General features: G+C 38.2%; 1 protein-coding gene across 2 annotated transcripts; it reads left to right on the top strand.

Annotated features, from left to right (window-relative positions):
* Positions 1–656: 656 nt before the first annotated feature.
* Positions 657–16,226, top strand: TIC62 (NAD(P)-binding Rossmann-fold superfamily protein). 2 transcript variants are annotated; one of them, XM_090009403.1, is made up of 14 exons: positions 657–966; positions 1,113–1,218; positions 1,313–1,385; positions 1,555–1,601; positions 1,694–1,875; positions 3,264–3,345; positions 3,822–3,894; positions 4,549–4,659; positions 14,126–14,275; positions 14,679–14,803; positions 14,872–15,045; positions 15,136–15,333; positions 15,446–15,652; positions 15,860–16,226. In XM_090009403.1, the coding sequence occupies exons 1-14, from the start codon at positions 795–797 to the stop codon at positions 15,912–15,914; spliced, it is 1,755 nt and encodes a 584-aa protein (XP_089865529.1). In that variant the 5' UTR covers positions 657–794; the 3' UTR covers positions 15,915–16,226. The 2 variants fall into 2 exon arrangements, with proteins under 2 accessions (XP_089865529.1, XP_089865483.1); XM_090009357.1 differs by having other exon boundaries at positions 696–966; positions 1,110–1,218.
* Positions 16,227–17,004: the final 778 nt, after the last annotated feature.

Raw genomic sequence — 17,004 nt, 5'->3', positions numbered from 1 at the left:
CGTTTACCCGAACCCGACCCGCCAACCCGCCTGCCAACCCGTTTACCCAAACCCGACCTGCCAACCCGCCAACCTGTTTACCCGACCCGTTTAATAAATGGGTCGGGTTCGTGTTGAGGTATGCTGACCCATCGACCCGACCCGCCAACCTGACCCGATTGCCACCCCTAGCCCAATTATGGCATGTAAGCAAGTTTTGAAAGTTCTTCAAAAATCAACCTCGCCCAGGTCACCCAAGTGGTAGCGGGCCTGAGGAGAAAGTGGTGGCCCATTCGTCGCAGGTTCAACCCCCACCTGGTGTGTAGATGAGTTTAACTGGTGGGCTCTGTAAGGGCTTGGGTGTCGGTAACCCCACTCAGGACAGATGGTAAAAATGTTTTTTTCAAAAATATGATCCAAAAACCAATTACTGGCAACCATGCGAAACACATTTGTGGAGTCTGATTTGCAAAACATACTTGGATACATGAAAATTGGCACTGTTCGCACTGTATGGACCTTAGGAGGAATCCATTCCTTCCCAAACTAGGGAACCTAAACCGCTTGAGGTTGCGAATGGGGATAGATCCAGATCCACTGAAATCTGTTGATCCACGTGGTTGATTCAAGAAACTCTGTTCTCCGGGCAGGCGGGCCCACCATATCCAGATAACGAGGACGTAAGGTGCAATCCCGCAATGCTGGATTCCTTCTTTGTTCATGTTTTTCCTATGCAATTAGTTTCTTTCAGGAGCGACATGCAGTATAAAAAAGGCCGTCAGATCTGAGTGTGTCAGTGAACCACTGCCATTGCAATGGAGCTCCTCTCACTAACTCACTCCCCATGCTGCATTATAGAATTTTCTAGAAGCACCACCTTGCAGAAATCATCTTACATCTGTGCCCAACCTCTCAAATTGGCCAGTTTTGAGAGGTACCCACAAACCAGAAGGCTCTGTTTCAGGCATTTCAGGACTCTAGCTTCGGGTATTTGCTCATAGTTTTCTTGGGTCTTTTCTCGAAGACTTCAATCTTGTTCAAATATTTGGTTCTTTTGAGTTATTGTTCTTAAGACTTGGTTTGGTTTGGATTCTGTAATGGGCTTTGCAAAAAACACCAACCAATAAAAGCAGCAGCTGGTCCGATTCAAGAGGGCGCACTGGCTTCTAGCAAGACCAATGGCGATGATCTTGTGTTCGTCGCTGGCGCTACAGGCAGAGTCGGTTCTCGAACAGTGAGGTTACGTTTTACAGATCTAGAAAAGATTGTTTTGCATTTGCTGATTTTACGTTGTCAGATTTTTGGCTTTGAATTGTTGGTTCCAATCTTTCAGGGAGCTGCTTAAGTTGGGTTTTCGAGTAAAGGCGGGTGTTCGGAGTAAACAGAGAGCAAAATCTCTTGTAGAAGTATGTTGATCACCGCAATGCAGTTGATTCTCTGAACAAAAGGAATCATAATTTAATAGTTCTATGAATACCATCTTGGATGAAATGTTCATAGGGAGGCAGATATTGGATAATATTTTTGAGATTTGTAGTGGTTTCAGTGTTCTGAATTAAAATGGTTCTTGTGTAGAGTGTGGAAAAGCTGGAGATTGGTTCTAGTGCATCTGCAAGTTCGACGTAAGCGACATGGTTTCAATCTTCTGTTTGCACAAATGTTAAAGAATATTTATGCTCTGTTGCGAGGTGAATGACAAATATATGGTTTTTAGCCCAGCTGTAGAGAAACTTGAAATTGTTGAATGTGATTTGGAGAAGCCGTCTGAGATTGGACCAGCAATAAGCAAAGCTTCTGTGGTTATATGCTGCATTGGTGCTAGTGAGAAGGAAGTTTTTGATGTGACTGGACCCTACCGAATTGACTATCAAGCAACAAAAAATCTTATTGATGCAGGTAAGTAGCACTTGAGGTCTTATTGGTCTAGTTTCAGAAAATTAACCTTATGTGCAGTTGTTTCTTGTTTCCTTTTCTTCATAGGGAACACTAGATCAAAAATTCCTCATTGACACTGATTCGTGATTATCAGATGAAATTCATATGGAGCAATGTTGATCTAATAGCACTGAATATTTTTGTAGGTATCTCACATGAAGATGTTTTTATGATTGCTTCATAGCTAAAATCATCTACTGATTTCTTGTAAGCATTTGATTTAGGATCTCTTTTAGCTTATGAATTGATCTACAATTTTTGTTGGGATTAATAAATAAATGTGGCTTATAATCACTGAATAAAATGAGGGCCATAAAACTATCTCGATCCCCAGTGAACCTCTCAAATGCCACAAAGTATTCTTGTGCCCAAATAAGGGTAGAGAAAAGGCTTTGTTAGTGATGAGTAGAGACCTGCCTAAATGTAGTCTCGACTTACATAGATCCCAAATGCATGCCTGGCACAGCTTACTGGCCCCAGTGTTTAGGTTTAAGTCTAATATTCCCAAATCAGACTTTGTAAATTAGGCACATTACCTTAATTCAAAAGGTTTGGTGGCTAGAAATGTATCTAACAGGAAGGTAAGAGGGAAATGGAAGGGAATCACAAGGGGATCCTGGCTTCAAAGAAAGGGGAATAGTGATTTGTTCTGACTACCTTAGGTTTCCTCTGTCATGTTTGTGTCCTTACACCTAAACTCTAATCTTACTATCTATCCATGAATATGTAAGTCCATTTGGGGGCTGGTGCAACCAGTCCCATGGTAACCAGTGACAAACAAGAATAGAGAGAAAGAATGTCCTAAAATGGGAAAGAATATCTTCTTTTCTATTTAAAAGAAAGGAATTCTCCCCTTTATTTAAGGGTGTCTGACATGGAAAAAGAAAAAAGAAAAAATCAAACAATGAAAACATTGTTGAAGTCCTACTGTTCCGACAGAAACCTGATGCATGTTAAAATCCATATTTAGGGGTTTGACAGATTAACCAGTTTTTGAGATAGACATCTTATAATCGCAATTCAACTTCCTGTGGAAATATAAAAGGTTAATTAATTAATTTATGATGCTAATTATTGTCACTGACCATTTTAATGCAAATCTAGTCTATTGAAAAGTATGTCTCTTCTTGCATCTCCAATATGCGCAGATCATGAGAATGTTTCCATGTGTGTGTGTGTGTGTGTGTGTATGCACACAAAACCAACTTAGTATATGGTCTAATTTCGCATTTCAAATTACATTTCAGGAATTTATCTTAAGGTTGGCACCAGTGATTGAAGCCAATACTGGTCAACTTTTGCTTTCTCTCATGTGTAGACAAGGTTTGACATTTTTTGTCAATGTGCAGCCACAGTTTCAAAAGTTAAGCATTTCATTTTACTCACTTCTCTGGGAACAAACAAAGTTGGGTTTCCTGCTGCAATTCTAAAGTAAGTCGATGTCGGACTCTCGTGGTTGGATGATTATGGAACAAATCGCTTCTATTATGGTTGGTCTATTTTTGTTACATTTTGACAAATGACACAAAATTGAATTATCATTAAGTACCTTACACTAAGTACAGGGTCACCACCAATTTTAGATGCTTTGATTTCTATTGACTTTATTGCATCCAAATCCACAATCTATTTCTGGTGGGTTTCTTTTCAAACGTCCATTCAGTAATAAGTATTCCACCTTTAGAATGCTTGTTACAAATTAAACGAGCTTGAAAACTCAATTCCTGTTAGAAAATAGTCATTATGTGTGTTTTATTTTTTACCATGTTTCTTGTGAGACCAGCAAAAACTTGTTTTTAAAGCTTGATCATAGAATAGGAGTAGCATCTAACATTTACTTTAGCAATCTTTGTTAGATTTAAATGTGATGCACAAAATGCACTGACTCAAAAATTCAATCTTTCAAGTTTGTTTTGGGGAGTCCTCCTTTGGAAAAGGAAGGCAGAGGAGGCATTGATCGCCAGTGGAATACCTTTCACTGTGAGTACAAATATTTTCTTTAATAATTGCATGTGTTAGAAGTATAAAACAATAGTTACTAGCTTGCAGTAGTGCATTAAGACCCAATAACATTTGGCTGTAAAGAAATTAAACATATGCCCTAGAATTCAGTTCACACATGATGATTGGTTTATAATCTTGACCATCTTGTTATCCAAGACTCTGACTTGCCTGAGTTGAAGTGGTTGGCAGTGCAGCATGTCAGATGGAGTCAGTCAGATGGCTCTTATGTTCTGTTATATTTTGGTCTTGTGATATTCCTATGTTGGATTTTTTTACACTAGTATTGTTAATTTTCTGTGCCATCTGACTCGAGATTCAACTCACTGGACTCCATAACAAGGTCCACTGAGTATCTATCTAGTACAGTCTTTGTCTTCAGACTTCGGAATCTTTATGTTTGTTGTTGTAGATAGGCCAGTCCTAGGTCACCAAAAGGGGATGAATTTTCTTGAAGGTATAATTCTTTAATAATAGATTTATTTGAAGCATTGTCCACACCCTGAACTTCAACTCATGTAGAGAAGCCTTTGTTATTCTTTCTTTTTTCTACTCATTTGAGGTGCAGAACCAATTCATATGAATTTTGTTTTATATATTCTAATTGCCTTTTTCTTTTTCCTTTTTCTTCAGATAGTGAGACCAGGGGGAATGGAGAGACCAACAGATGATTATAAGTTAACCCACAACATGATTCTTGCAAGTGCAGATACTTATTTTGGAGGCCAAGTTTCTAACCTTCAGGTACCATGTTTGTGTACATATTTCTTCACTTGCACCTTATCTTTCAGATGTAGTGCAAGATACATATTGTCAGTTATTAAGCAATAACATTGCCTTATTATATAGGCATCATATGAGTTGAATGAATTGAACAATAAAAATGGGTCATAGTTGATTAGCTAATTAGTCTGAAAAGGGAGAACTACTAAAAAACTGGAGGAAAAAAAAGGAGAAAAGAATCATCGGCATTAGTTCAACTTCATGATGACAAAGCATCCTTTCAACTAATGGGAACTGGTGTAGTGTAAAGTCTTAATCTAATAAACCAAATATATGTCTCTTATGGGAGATTATTTTGAAGCATGAGATTGTGGTCAGATATGTATATCATCACTGTCAGTGCCATCAACAACTTATTCCTCAATCCATTTGATGCCTTGGTAAATTCAGTATTCAGGAAGTGGCTTTTAGATTAACAATAATTGAAGCATACACTTTTGGGGACAAAGATGAGAGTATGATAGCTGTCAACACTAGAAGAAATGAAACAAAGAGGTAATCCAAGCTTCATATTCCCTAATAGGACATTCCAGCTGCGGAACTGATATCAGCTACTCATAGAAATTATGACAAGTTGCCAGGCCTTCTCTTTGAATGAACTAAAAATCTTCTATTTATTGTGCACTATCCATTTTTTGCTACAAACTATGGTCGCCATTGCCATTGGTACTTTGAATTTCTTGTGATGTTTCTACCAGGAATTTAGAAATTTTATTAAAGGTAATATACAGCAAGGTATTCAGAATATTAGCAATCTGGATTTGATATTGTCAGAGAAACGTTGTAATATCATGACAGTATGCTTTCAAGAAATTCAGACATTGTAATTTTTAGAATCCATCAAAACTTTCTGTTTTACCCTTTCATTTCCCTTTAAACTTTACCTAGGTTTTCCTGATATTTCTCAAGGAAACTTATTAATTTCTCCTGAGAAATTCCTTCACCAAAATCATTCTAATGTAGACATGGTAACCATTATATAAACAAAAGTAAGAATTGACACTTTAGAATTATAGTTACCAGTCTGCTAGCATCTCTGTATGCCTAACAACATAATGATTTAGAGGATTTTTGGCAGCAAAGAAGTCTTTTTATAGAAATAATGAAATCTTATGTCTATGTTTTACTTTAGAAATATACTCGACGTGGTACCATTTAGGCCAAGTTGTTCAGTATTATATTATTGAATGTATGGCTCTTTTGTTCTTTGCTGACTTTTTAGCTACTCTCTTGATATTCCTGTTAAAATGTATACTCAAAAACATTATTGTAAGTATAAATATATATACTTATATACATAGAGATACCTATACACATATTATATGTATACGTATCTCTATATATAAGTATATATATTTATATATTTTTCTCTTTTACCCAAAAAGGGTATTTCTGTCATTTCACATTTTGCGCATATTCCATTTGGAATATGTTGTATTTCTTTTCTTATTTTTTTGTAATCTTTTCTTTTTAATTTTTAATTTTTATTTTTTGTAAAAGGTGCATTGGGCGTCCCCCCAATAGAGTCGTTGGGGGGGGGCCAACGGTCACAATTGTGACCGTTGGGGGCTCCCCAATGACTCCTTTGGGGAGCCCCCCTTTGCACCCCATTGCTCTTGTATAAATAAGGGTGTTCCCCCTTGTTGTAAAATAAACTTGAGAGTCTCAAGCATTTGCTTTCATTTTATGAAATACATGCATTATTGCATGTTTATTATTTATACGCTTTTTGCGTATTTTGTTCAAGTGTTGTGAGAGTGCTTTCGTGCACTTCTTTTATAAAGTATTTATGTTTGTATGCGTATTGTCTCTTCATAGACAATTTCACATAGTATCAGAGCACGGTTGGTGATTAAGGATCGTGGGATTCTCCTTTTTTTGAGTGCCTCGAAAACCGTTCTTTCGGATCCTTAGAAGTTGAAGTGGTAGATCTTGCTTCTCAAATATTTTAGAAGGATCTTGTGCAAGCTAGAAGTTGAAGCATTGTGTTGGTACGCCCTCTTCTCCTTTTCTTTACTCCTTACTGGGTGAAAAAGAGTCTCACTTCGCTCTTGGCTTCAAGTTGAATGGGTCCAACTATCATATTTGGGCCAGGAACATGGAGGCTCACATAAACGGTAAAGGATTATGGGGTTATGTGCAAGGCACAATTTCGGAACCGGAACCCAAAATAACCATGATGGACGGAAGTGAAATCAAGATTCTTGAGGGAGAGGAAAGGATCAAAGCTCTTGAAGAATACTCCAAGAAGCACGACGAATGGGAAATGAAGAAGTTCAAGATTCTTTCTTGGTTCTTCGCATCCGTTGAAACAAAGATTAATGTCAACATTATCAAGTTCAAAAAAGCATCGGAAGCTTGGCATTATCTCGAGAAAATGTATACATCAAGAGATCTATCCCATAAGTATTACCTTCAAAAGAAGGCCCTCTCCCTTACTCAAGGTGAAATGTCTATTAGGGAATATTTTGCCGACCTTTCCTCCATTTGGGATGAGCTTTCCATGCTTGAGCCAAAATGGAGTGGAGAGGCAATTGAACTCCGCCACAAGCAACTTGAAGAAGATCGGTTCTTCAATTTTTTGAATGGGTTAAGACCGGAATTTGAGCAAATAAGGTCGTCACTTTTATCCTCATTTACTCCTCCTTCTCTTGAAGATGTTCTCACCAAATTAAGTGGTGAGGAGACTCGTATGAGTTTATGTAAACAAGGATCAAATGTTCTTGCAGTTCCTTGTAATTATAAAGAAAACAATGAGGTCAATGCCGTATCAAGACCCAAAAATAATGTAAAGACCTATCGTCCTCCTCATTTCAAATCACAAAATCAAGGAGGAGATGGTGGACAAAGAGGAAAGAGGGACTATAGCAAGATTATTTGTCATTTTTGTAAAGAACCGGGGCATATCAAGCCCATATGTCCCAAATGGAAGAAACTTCTCGCCATGGCTACCACCGGTGTACCACAAAAGGAAGAGGCATCATCAAGTGGGTCACTCTCTTTAAATCAAATAGTGGAAGCCCTTCAACCTCTTCTCAAGGGAGCTACATCCGGTGCCGCCGTGTCTACTTCTTCCATCCCAGGTAAAGTCTCTTGGCTTTTGGACTCAGGTGCATCTTTTCATATGTCCCCAAACATGTTTTCACTTTCCGATTACTCAAAAAATGTTTCTCCATCCTTTGTTTCCACTGCGGATGGAACCTCTCTTGAAATTAAAGAAATAGGTAATTTTGAAACTCAAAATTTTTTTATTCCAAAAATTAGATTTATACCTAAACTAAACTTAAACCTTCTCTCTGTTTCTCAACTCTCGGACCATGGTTGCGATATTAAATTTTCATGTGATAAATGTTTAATACAGGATCGCCGGTCCAGGAAATTGATTGGGGAAGGCTTTAGAAAAGGAGACCTATACTATATGGAATCTCTCCAAGTTCCAAAATCTTTTTATAATGTTGCCCGGAACAAAGATATAAATATGTGGCACAAGAGACTTGGTCATCCTAATATCACCAAGTTATCTTATTTACATTTTGCGAAGGATCTATGTAAAAGTTTTTTTTCTTGTAATGATTGTATTCTCGGAAAAATGCAAAGTTTACCTTTTGAGCAAAGAACTATGTTCTCATCTAAAACCTTCGAAATTGTTCATTCTGATGTTTGGGGACCCGCACCTGTTGTTTTAAAAGGAGACTTTTCTTATTATGTTATTTTTGTGGATGATTTCTCCAGATATTCATGGATCTATTTTCTTAAGTTCAAACATGAAGTTTTTACGTGTTTTAAAACCTTTCATTCAATGATCAAGAATCAATTCAACAGTAATATAAAGATTTTTAGAAGTGATTCTGGAGGAGAATATCTCTCCAACCAATTTAAAGTATATCTTGAAGATCACAGAATTATTCACCAAAGGTCTTGTCCTAAAACTCCTCAACAGAATGGGTTGGCCGAAAGAAAACACAGACACATCATTGAGACCACTAGGACCCTTCTTATTTCCCAAAACATTCCTAAAAATTTTTGGGCTGAAGCAGCTCTTGCTTTTGTTTATCTGATAAATCGTTTACCATCTAGGATATTAGGGAAAATATCCCCCTTTGAGATCTTATATAAGCTTGAACCTGATTATAATAGGTTACGATTTTTTGGGTGCAAGTGCTTTATACTTACGGATAAAAATGACAAGCTCTCTCCCAAAGCTATCCCCTGCGCCTTTCTTGGGTATTTCGAAACTCAAAAAGGGTTTCGTTGCTATGATCTTCGAGATGATAAGTTATATGTTTCTAGAAATGTAACGTTTTTAGAAAATGAAAGTGGATTTGAAAAAAATGTTTCTCAACAAGAAAATTTTGACTACTCATTCCTTTTTGACTTATTGACTAGTAATGATGATATATCTAGTGATGATGATATATCATCAAACCATGATGAGGAAAATGATGGTGATGTTGAAGAACATAACCCTCTCAATGAACAAGAAAACCGGATTTCAAGTGACCCCATAACCTACTCACGTAGAAACCAAGACACCTTTAGAAGTGTTATTGACCAATATAGTGAGCTTGTTCCTGCTCTCGATCACCGAAGATCTGAGAGGAATAGGAGACCTCCAACTCGTTTTGTCGCTTTTGATTCCTTTTCACCCCGGTATAGGGCTTGTCTTAGTGCCATTCACTCTTACTTTGAGCCAAGGAATTTTGAAGAAGCTAAAAAATGTATAGAATGGCAAGAAGCCATGCAAAACGAACTTAATGCTCTTAAAAGGGCTGAAACTTGGGATTTCCAAACTCTACCCATAGGAAAGAAAACTATAGGTTGTCGATGGGTTTTCAAGGTTAAAACTAAGAGCGACGGATCCCTGGAAAGGTATAAAGCTCGCTTAGTTGCAAAAGGGTATGGGCAGGAGTATGGGATTGATTATGAAGAAACTTTTGCTTCTGTAGCCCGAATGGTTACTGTTAGATGTCTTATTACCATTGCATCTATTAAAAATTAGAACATTTTTCAAATGGATGTGAAAAATTCTTTTTTAAATGGTGATCTTAACGAAGAGGTGTATATGGATGCTCCACCAGGCATGAAGATTCTTAAAGATAAAGTTCTTCGTCTTCGAAAGGCCCTCTATGGCTTAAAACAAGCTCTCAAAGCCTGGTATGACAGATTTACCAGTGTAATGCTGGAAAATGGTTTATCCTCATGTTATACTGACTCAGATTGGGGCGGTGACCCTAGTAACTGTCACTCCACCACTGGTTTTTGTGTCTTCTTAGGTGAGTCCTTGATCTCATGGCGATGTAAAAAACAACATAAGGTCTCTCTGTCATCCACTGAAGCCGAATACAGAGTCATGGCATCCACTACCATGTAAATTGTATGGATTCAACGCCTTTTGGAAGATATGGCTGTGCTTATCAGAGAGCCAACAAAGCTATGCTGTGACAATAAAAGTGCAATCTATATTGTCAAAAATCACACCTTTCACGAGCGAACAAAGCATATAGAGATGGACTGCCATTATGTCAGGGAAGAATACTTGAAGAAGGTCATTGACTTACCATACGTGACGTCTGAGTATCAACTTGCGGACTTCTTCACCAAAGCTCTTTGTTCGCCCAGATTTCATTTCCTTCTTGACAAACTTGCGGTTATCGCACCGTAAGTTTGAGGCGGGGTGTTAAAATGTATACTAAAAAACATTATTGTATGTATAAATATATATACTTATATACATAGAGATACCTATACATATATTATATGTATACGTATCTCTATATATAAGTATATATATTTATATATTTTTCCCTTTTTCTCTTTTACCCAAAAAGGGTATTTCTGTCATTTCACATTTTACGCATATTCCATTTGGAATATGCTGTATTTCTTTTCTTATTTTTTTGTAATCTTTTCTTTTTAATTTTTATTTTCGATTTTTTGTAAAAGGTGCATTGGGGGTCCCCCCAATAGAGTCGTTGGGGCCCCCCCCAATAGAGTCGTTGGGGGGCCCCCAACGACTCCTTTGGGGAGCCCCCCTTTGCACTCCATTGCTCTTGTATAAATAGGGGTGTTCCCCCTTGTTGTAAAATAAGCTTGAGAGTCTTAAGCATTTGCTTCCATTTTATGAAATACATGCATTATTGCATGTTTATTATTTATACGCTTTTTGCGTATTTTGTTCAAGTGTTGTGAGAGTGCTTTCGTGCACTTCTTTTATAAAGTATTTATGCTTGTATGCGTATTGTCTCTTCGTAGACAATTTCACAATTCCATGCTTGTTAATTCCTTTCAGAAAGATAAGTTCCATAACCCTTGTAATTTCAGATTATATATTTTCTAAGGACAGAACACTGAGGATTTTATTGATCTTAGGAAAATTTCTTGTATTATTGAAAGTGTTGGCATCTAAAATTTTCTTGGGTTCCCAAACCAACTTCGATCATTGGTCCCTGACACATAGTCATGCCATGAATCGTCAGAAGTCGGGATTTGTTGCCACTAAGAACTATCTTTCTTAGTGGGGCATAGGCCTGGGAATGATTGTGTAGGACTAGACGAACATCCACGAAAGCCCATGAGTTTTTAGTGGATTCCCCGCATGTGTTTGTCCGAGCAATGCTCTATAGAAGTCTTCTTAGCTATTTTGCTGCGCGAGTGTCTTGGACACCTTTGTTTGGCCATTGGCGGATGGTGAAGAGAGACCCCACCAACTTTTGGAGGCCTTGATGAGGTATCCCTTATGATACCCAATTTCTCAAGCATCTAGGATTTTTCTTGATGGATCCTGAGAGTCTTTTCTCTCTGCTCATGATCCTTGGGGATAGGTGCTTTTGCTAGCACATGCTCTTAGAATCATCTTTTGGCCGGATTTTGTAGTTAGGCATGTGTAGATATTTCTATTGATAGAACCTAGTCCCTATATAATTAGGCTAGACTGGGGCATGGACCAAGAGTTTTTCTAGATAGCTATGATCATAGAAGGCCCTCTGCTTCTAAGAATTCAGAAACCTTCAGTTCTAGGCTAGCAGACCTAGAATGAAAGATTAGAAGCTAGGAGATTTTTGCTCTAGCTTCAGGATAGTGGCAGATTTGACCACTAGATTCCATTTGTACCCAATAGGATCGGACTCCAATCTGGACTCAGATCCAATGGATCCACGCCTGTGCCAAGCACTGGTGCCGATCTGATTGGATCTAGACCCAATTTGGATCTAGTTTGATCCGATACAGATCCAATGGATCCACACCAATGCAAAGCACTGACATCGATCCAATTGGGTCTGAATCTGTTTTAACCTGATTTGGATCCAAATCCAATGGATCCATGTCTATGCTAAGCATTGGCATCAATCCAATTGGATTTGGACCCGATGTAGATCTGAACCTGGCCCAGATTTGACCTATAGTGGATGAATCCACGCCAGTGCTTAACATTGGCATGAATCTGGATCCACACCAGTGCCAAGCACTGGCGTCGATCCCTTATCCACGCAAGTGCTAAGCATTGGTGCTGATCATGGGTGGAGTTTCAATGGGAAACTTATAAATACCCCCCCCCCCCCCCCCTTCTACCTCATTTTGCATATCTTAAGCTTGGGTAAGCTCATCCACTTAGTGTGTATGCTTCGGGTGAAGAATTGGGAGTGTCTACCTTCTTTCTTCCTTTCCTTCACGTCGCAGCCCCTCCAAGTAGACTTTCCAACTTTCTCCTTAGGCTAGGTTGTTGATCTAGGTAGCTTTCCTAGCTAGTTTTTCTAGGTCTTAAGCTAAATTTACTACTTAGTTGGCGACCAAGCCTGAGAAATAAGAGTGTTAGAACACTCTTTATCCTAGGATAGTTTACTTTTCTTCCGTTTTCTAAAGTAACTTTTCATATGGGGAATGCTCTTCCCACATAGGAATCCTGTCTAGAGTAGGGAGACTCTACCAGATCTTCAGCTCGTGGTGGGGTGCGGAGACTTAGCCAGTTCATCGAGTAAGGTCTAGGGCTTGCTAAAAGCCCGAGTAAGTATTCTCTCTCATCTTTATTTAATTATTCATTTCCCATGAATTTCTTTTCCTAAATCACTTTTTGCACACACTTATTGTTTGATTGAGCTTTGGGTGGGTCCACCACTCTTGGCTTACTTCACAGGTGCTCAAGGAGGCTTCAAAATATCACTTTCTCAGGAAAATGTCAACCTTGGCCTGGTTATCCCTTGCCACTTGGGGAGGTACCAGCAAGGACCCCACATCTCTTTGAAAAGAAGTTGGGTTTTAAACAACAACAACAACAACGCCTTCATCCCAAACAATTGGGGTCGGCGATATGAACCAAAAAGAAAATCATTCTGGGTCCTCCACATGAATCCTTCTCCTCCAATCATTTCTATCCAATGTCATGTCCTCGGTGAGGTTCAAAGCATTCATATCCTTTCTTATCATCTCTATCCAAGTCTTCTTAGGCCTACCCCGACCTCTTTTAGCTAATATATTTTCTCATTTCTCCATCCTTCTAACCGGAGCATCATTAGGCCTTCGCCGAATATGCCCAAACCATCGTAAACGATTCTCACTCATCTTATTTTCAATGGATGCAACACCTACCTTCTTACTTATTTCCTCGTTCCGAATCTTATCTTTTAGTGTATTTCCACACATCCATCGAAGCATACGCATCTCAATTACACTCATTTTTTGAAAATGATGTCTCTTGGCAGCCCAACATTCAGTACCATATAGGAAAGCGGGTTTTAAACATAATATTTTTCTAAAATCTCTTTTCAAGTAAAAGATTTTCAAAGGTAGGATTTCGATCCTACAAAAAGTTACACATCTTCTTACTCATAGTACTTGGTTAAACTTTTTGGTGTAAAACTGATGAGTACTTGACCTTCACCTGCATTAACTAGATATAATTGGATTCTAGAATTGTGGTCATGCCGTGTTATATTAATCATGAGCATTAGGATCATTTGATGATTAGATAATAATGCTTTATGCAATGTATCTCGGATGATGATTTTTTCAGAAGTTTCTCTTGAAACTTCTATTAATCAGGCTCTCAATATGTTGAAAAATGATACCTGTAATAAGTGGGACATTTGTTGTGAATGTGTACCCATTTTCACATTATCTCAGTTCTTTGATTGCTCTGCTTTTGATTAATATTCCACCTTGACAAAACCTATTACCATACCTAGCTCCTCACGAGAACAATTTGCAAGTGTTGGCAGTTTTTCAATATTGTTGGTCATGATATTTTGTATTTCGATGAAGCTATTTTCTCTTTTTTCTTTTTCCTTTTGAGGTGCCAATTTTCGAAATGTTTATATTTGCTGTTGTAGTGTTCCTTTTGAGGTACCAATTTTCAAAATATTTATGTCACTGTGATAATGTTATCATATACTATAGATACTATGTCTAATGCTGAAATATTTATTTGTTACAGGTAGCAGAGCTGATGGCATTCATGGCAAAAAATAGGGGTCTTTCTTTGAATAATGTGGTTGAAGTAATTGCGGAAACAACTGCACCAAAACTCCCTTTTGGGGAGCTTCTGACTACAATTCCCCCAGAGTCTGTGAGCAATTTCGTGGAGGTAGTTGGCTTGTTTGCTTGACATATAAAGTATCAAAATGATCAATTACAGCAGACACATATATGGCATACGTACTGTCACATGGATACTCCATTTTGGCTCCTGTTCCATATCCCTTTATATAGTCATATTGAAAACTTCATAAAAATGGCTGCATGCCCGGATCTGCAGCCATATCATGTGACATAGAGTATTGCAAATTTTGTGAATGCCACTCAACTATTGCAAATTTTTAGTAGCTTGACTTTGCTTTTACCTAGGTTATATTCAAGCAAAAACAACTGAGATAATCCGCTCAAGGTGGTGCTATCAATTTTTGCCGTTCATAGTATTTTTCATGGTTCTTTGATATAGTTGACGCCTAGGAAGAATACACACTGTGTTATGCTTTTTTTACTTTCAGGAAGTGAAACCTGAATCAGAGCCTAAGTCTATGCCTGCTGTTTCCATATCTGAAACAACAAGCAGTACTGTTGAGAAGAAAACAGTTGAAGTGAAGAAAACAGAGCCACTGTCACCTTACCCTGTGTGAGTGCTTGCTATTGCATTCATCAGCTTTTTGTTATTCCTATAGTAACAAGAGCTGCCATTTGCAGTTATGATGATTTGAGACCGCCAACATCTCCAACCCCAACCCCAAGTTCCGGTACCAGCAGTCTGAAACCTCAGCCAAGCATAGGCATATCTGAATCAGTACCTGTTCATACTGTTGAAAAAAAGGCTTCCAAACTTCCAGTTACTGGTTCAAGGCCACTTTCTCCATATGCTGTGTATGTGATCATTTTCCCTGTTTTCCTTGTTGTTATCATTAAATTCATTTATTGTTATTTTGGTCCCTTATCACACTTGATTCTATGTAGGTACGAGGATTATAAGCCACCAACCTCCCCAACCCCAACCCCAACCCCAAGTACTACTATAGCACGTCCTGTGAAAAGGCTTGAGGGGACTCCACTCCCAGCTCAAACTGAAAAATCCATATCAAAACTCACCAATTTAGAACAGGAAGCAACACATATTCCAGTGCAGAAATCCAAGCCTTTATCTCCTTACTTTACGTATGTACTATATTGTCAAATACTTTTTTTTCTTCATTATTTGGCCTTATAGAAACCATTTAAATGCCAATTGTTAGTTGTCTTTTTCAATTAATTGTAACTTTTTTTGCAGATACGAAGACCTCAAGCCACCTACTTCACCATGTCCAAATGCTCCAATTGCACCTGCTGCTAAAAAATCCCTGGTTGAGGATGTTGCTTCTCTCTCAGTATCTTCCTCAGGCCAACACAGTGCTTCTACAGTTACGACTAATGACGCCCCGAAGAGTTTGCATAATTTGAATCAAACAAAGCCTCAGCCTCTTTCTCCATTTCCAATGTAAGAGTACATTAATGTCTCCTATACTGTGTCACTTGGATACTCCATTTTGGCCCCCGTATTGTGTCCCCTTATATACCAGTCATAGCAAATTTTTTATATAAATGTTCGCATCCCCATACCTGCAGTCGTATCTATGTGATATAGCTCCTAAGCAATTCAGTCTTCTATTCTTTTTAATCCTGAACATTTCATATCTGTTGACAGGTATGAGGATTTGAAGCCTCCAGCATCTCCAATGCCGTCTCCGAGGAAATCTTGATGGAGACCCGGTTAATTGTGGTAATGATGATGATGATGATATAATCGTGACAATGTTGAGTATTTTTTATTGTTGGAATTATTGTTTGCGGAAGTGCAGCAGCTTGCTGAAAATGCTGAGATGGGGCTGAATCTCTGATCAACTGAATTTGTGGTTTTTCCTTAGTTACCATAAATACTTACTATATATTGTTATTTCTCAAGTGTATATTCTTCAAGTTTTGAAGCAGATGGCATGGTGACTGCATTTTTGCTCAATGTTAACACAAGAATTATGTTTATAAACTGCATTCCAGTTGTTGGTGGCGTTGCAGTTGAGTGTGAACACACGATGCCTCTGATTTACAAAAGCTATGATCTGAGGCGTTACTTTAACTAAAACCCTCTGTATCCGTCAGATTTTCACATTCTCATGAGTTCATAAAAGTGTTGACAGTGTAGCACAAGAAGTTTATCTGACGTGTTTTTTTATGACGAGGAACTCTCACTGAGAAGTATGGTCACTAGATGGACCCGGCCCCCTGTGAGGTAAACCCCGGTTGGGGTCACCGACACTCAAGCCCTTACAGAGCCCACCAGTTAAAGGCACCAAACCAGTTTATCTGTCATGATTGAAGATGGGGATTGCTTATCATGTCACATGGGCATGGCTGGAAGGCCCAAGTACCTGTGTCAACACGGCTAGAACCAGTATAGGTCAAACTCAATCCAGATCCATATCCAGACACTTTTTTTTTCTCCTTGTCAACCAGTGAAATCACATTGTACTTATAAATTTTGTTTTTTAAAATATAAAATCATATAATATAGTATTTTTACTTATAATATAGTTTAATCCTGACAAAAGTTTAAAGTTGTTGTCTTCGTACTTGCGGTGGCTACCTCCAGGAAAACCGCAGCCACTTCGCCACCTATCATTGGGAAGACAGAGATATGTTGTCAGTACCGTTGGGAATTGGCCGATTCATATCATATCAGCTCAAATTTGATACTAAACAAGGTTGAATCGGCTTATTTTTCAAAAATGCTTTAAAAGTGTTAAAAATAAATTTTTTAATAATTTTTAATATTATTTTAATATCTTACTGACA

The sequence above is a fragment of the Nuphar pumila genome, chromosome 1 (assembly GCF_984573655.1).
Source record: "Nuphar pumila chromosome 1, dmNupPumi1.hap1.1, whole genome shotgun sequence".
Classification (NCBI taxonomy): domain Eukaryota; kingdom Viridiplantae; phylum Streptophyta; class Magnoliopsida; order Nymphaeales; family Nymphaeaceae; genus Nuphar; species Nuphar pumila.
This window is presented reverse-complemented; position numbering and strand designations above follow the sequence as displayed.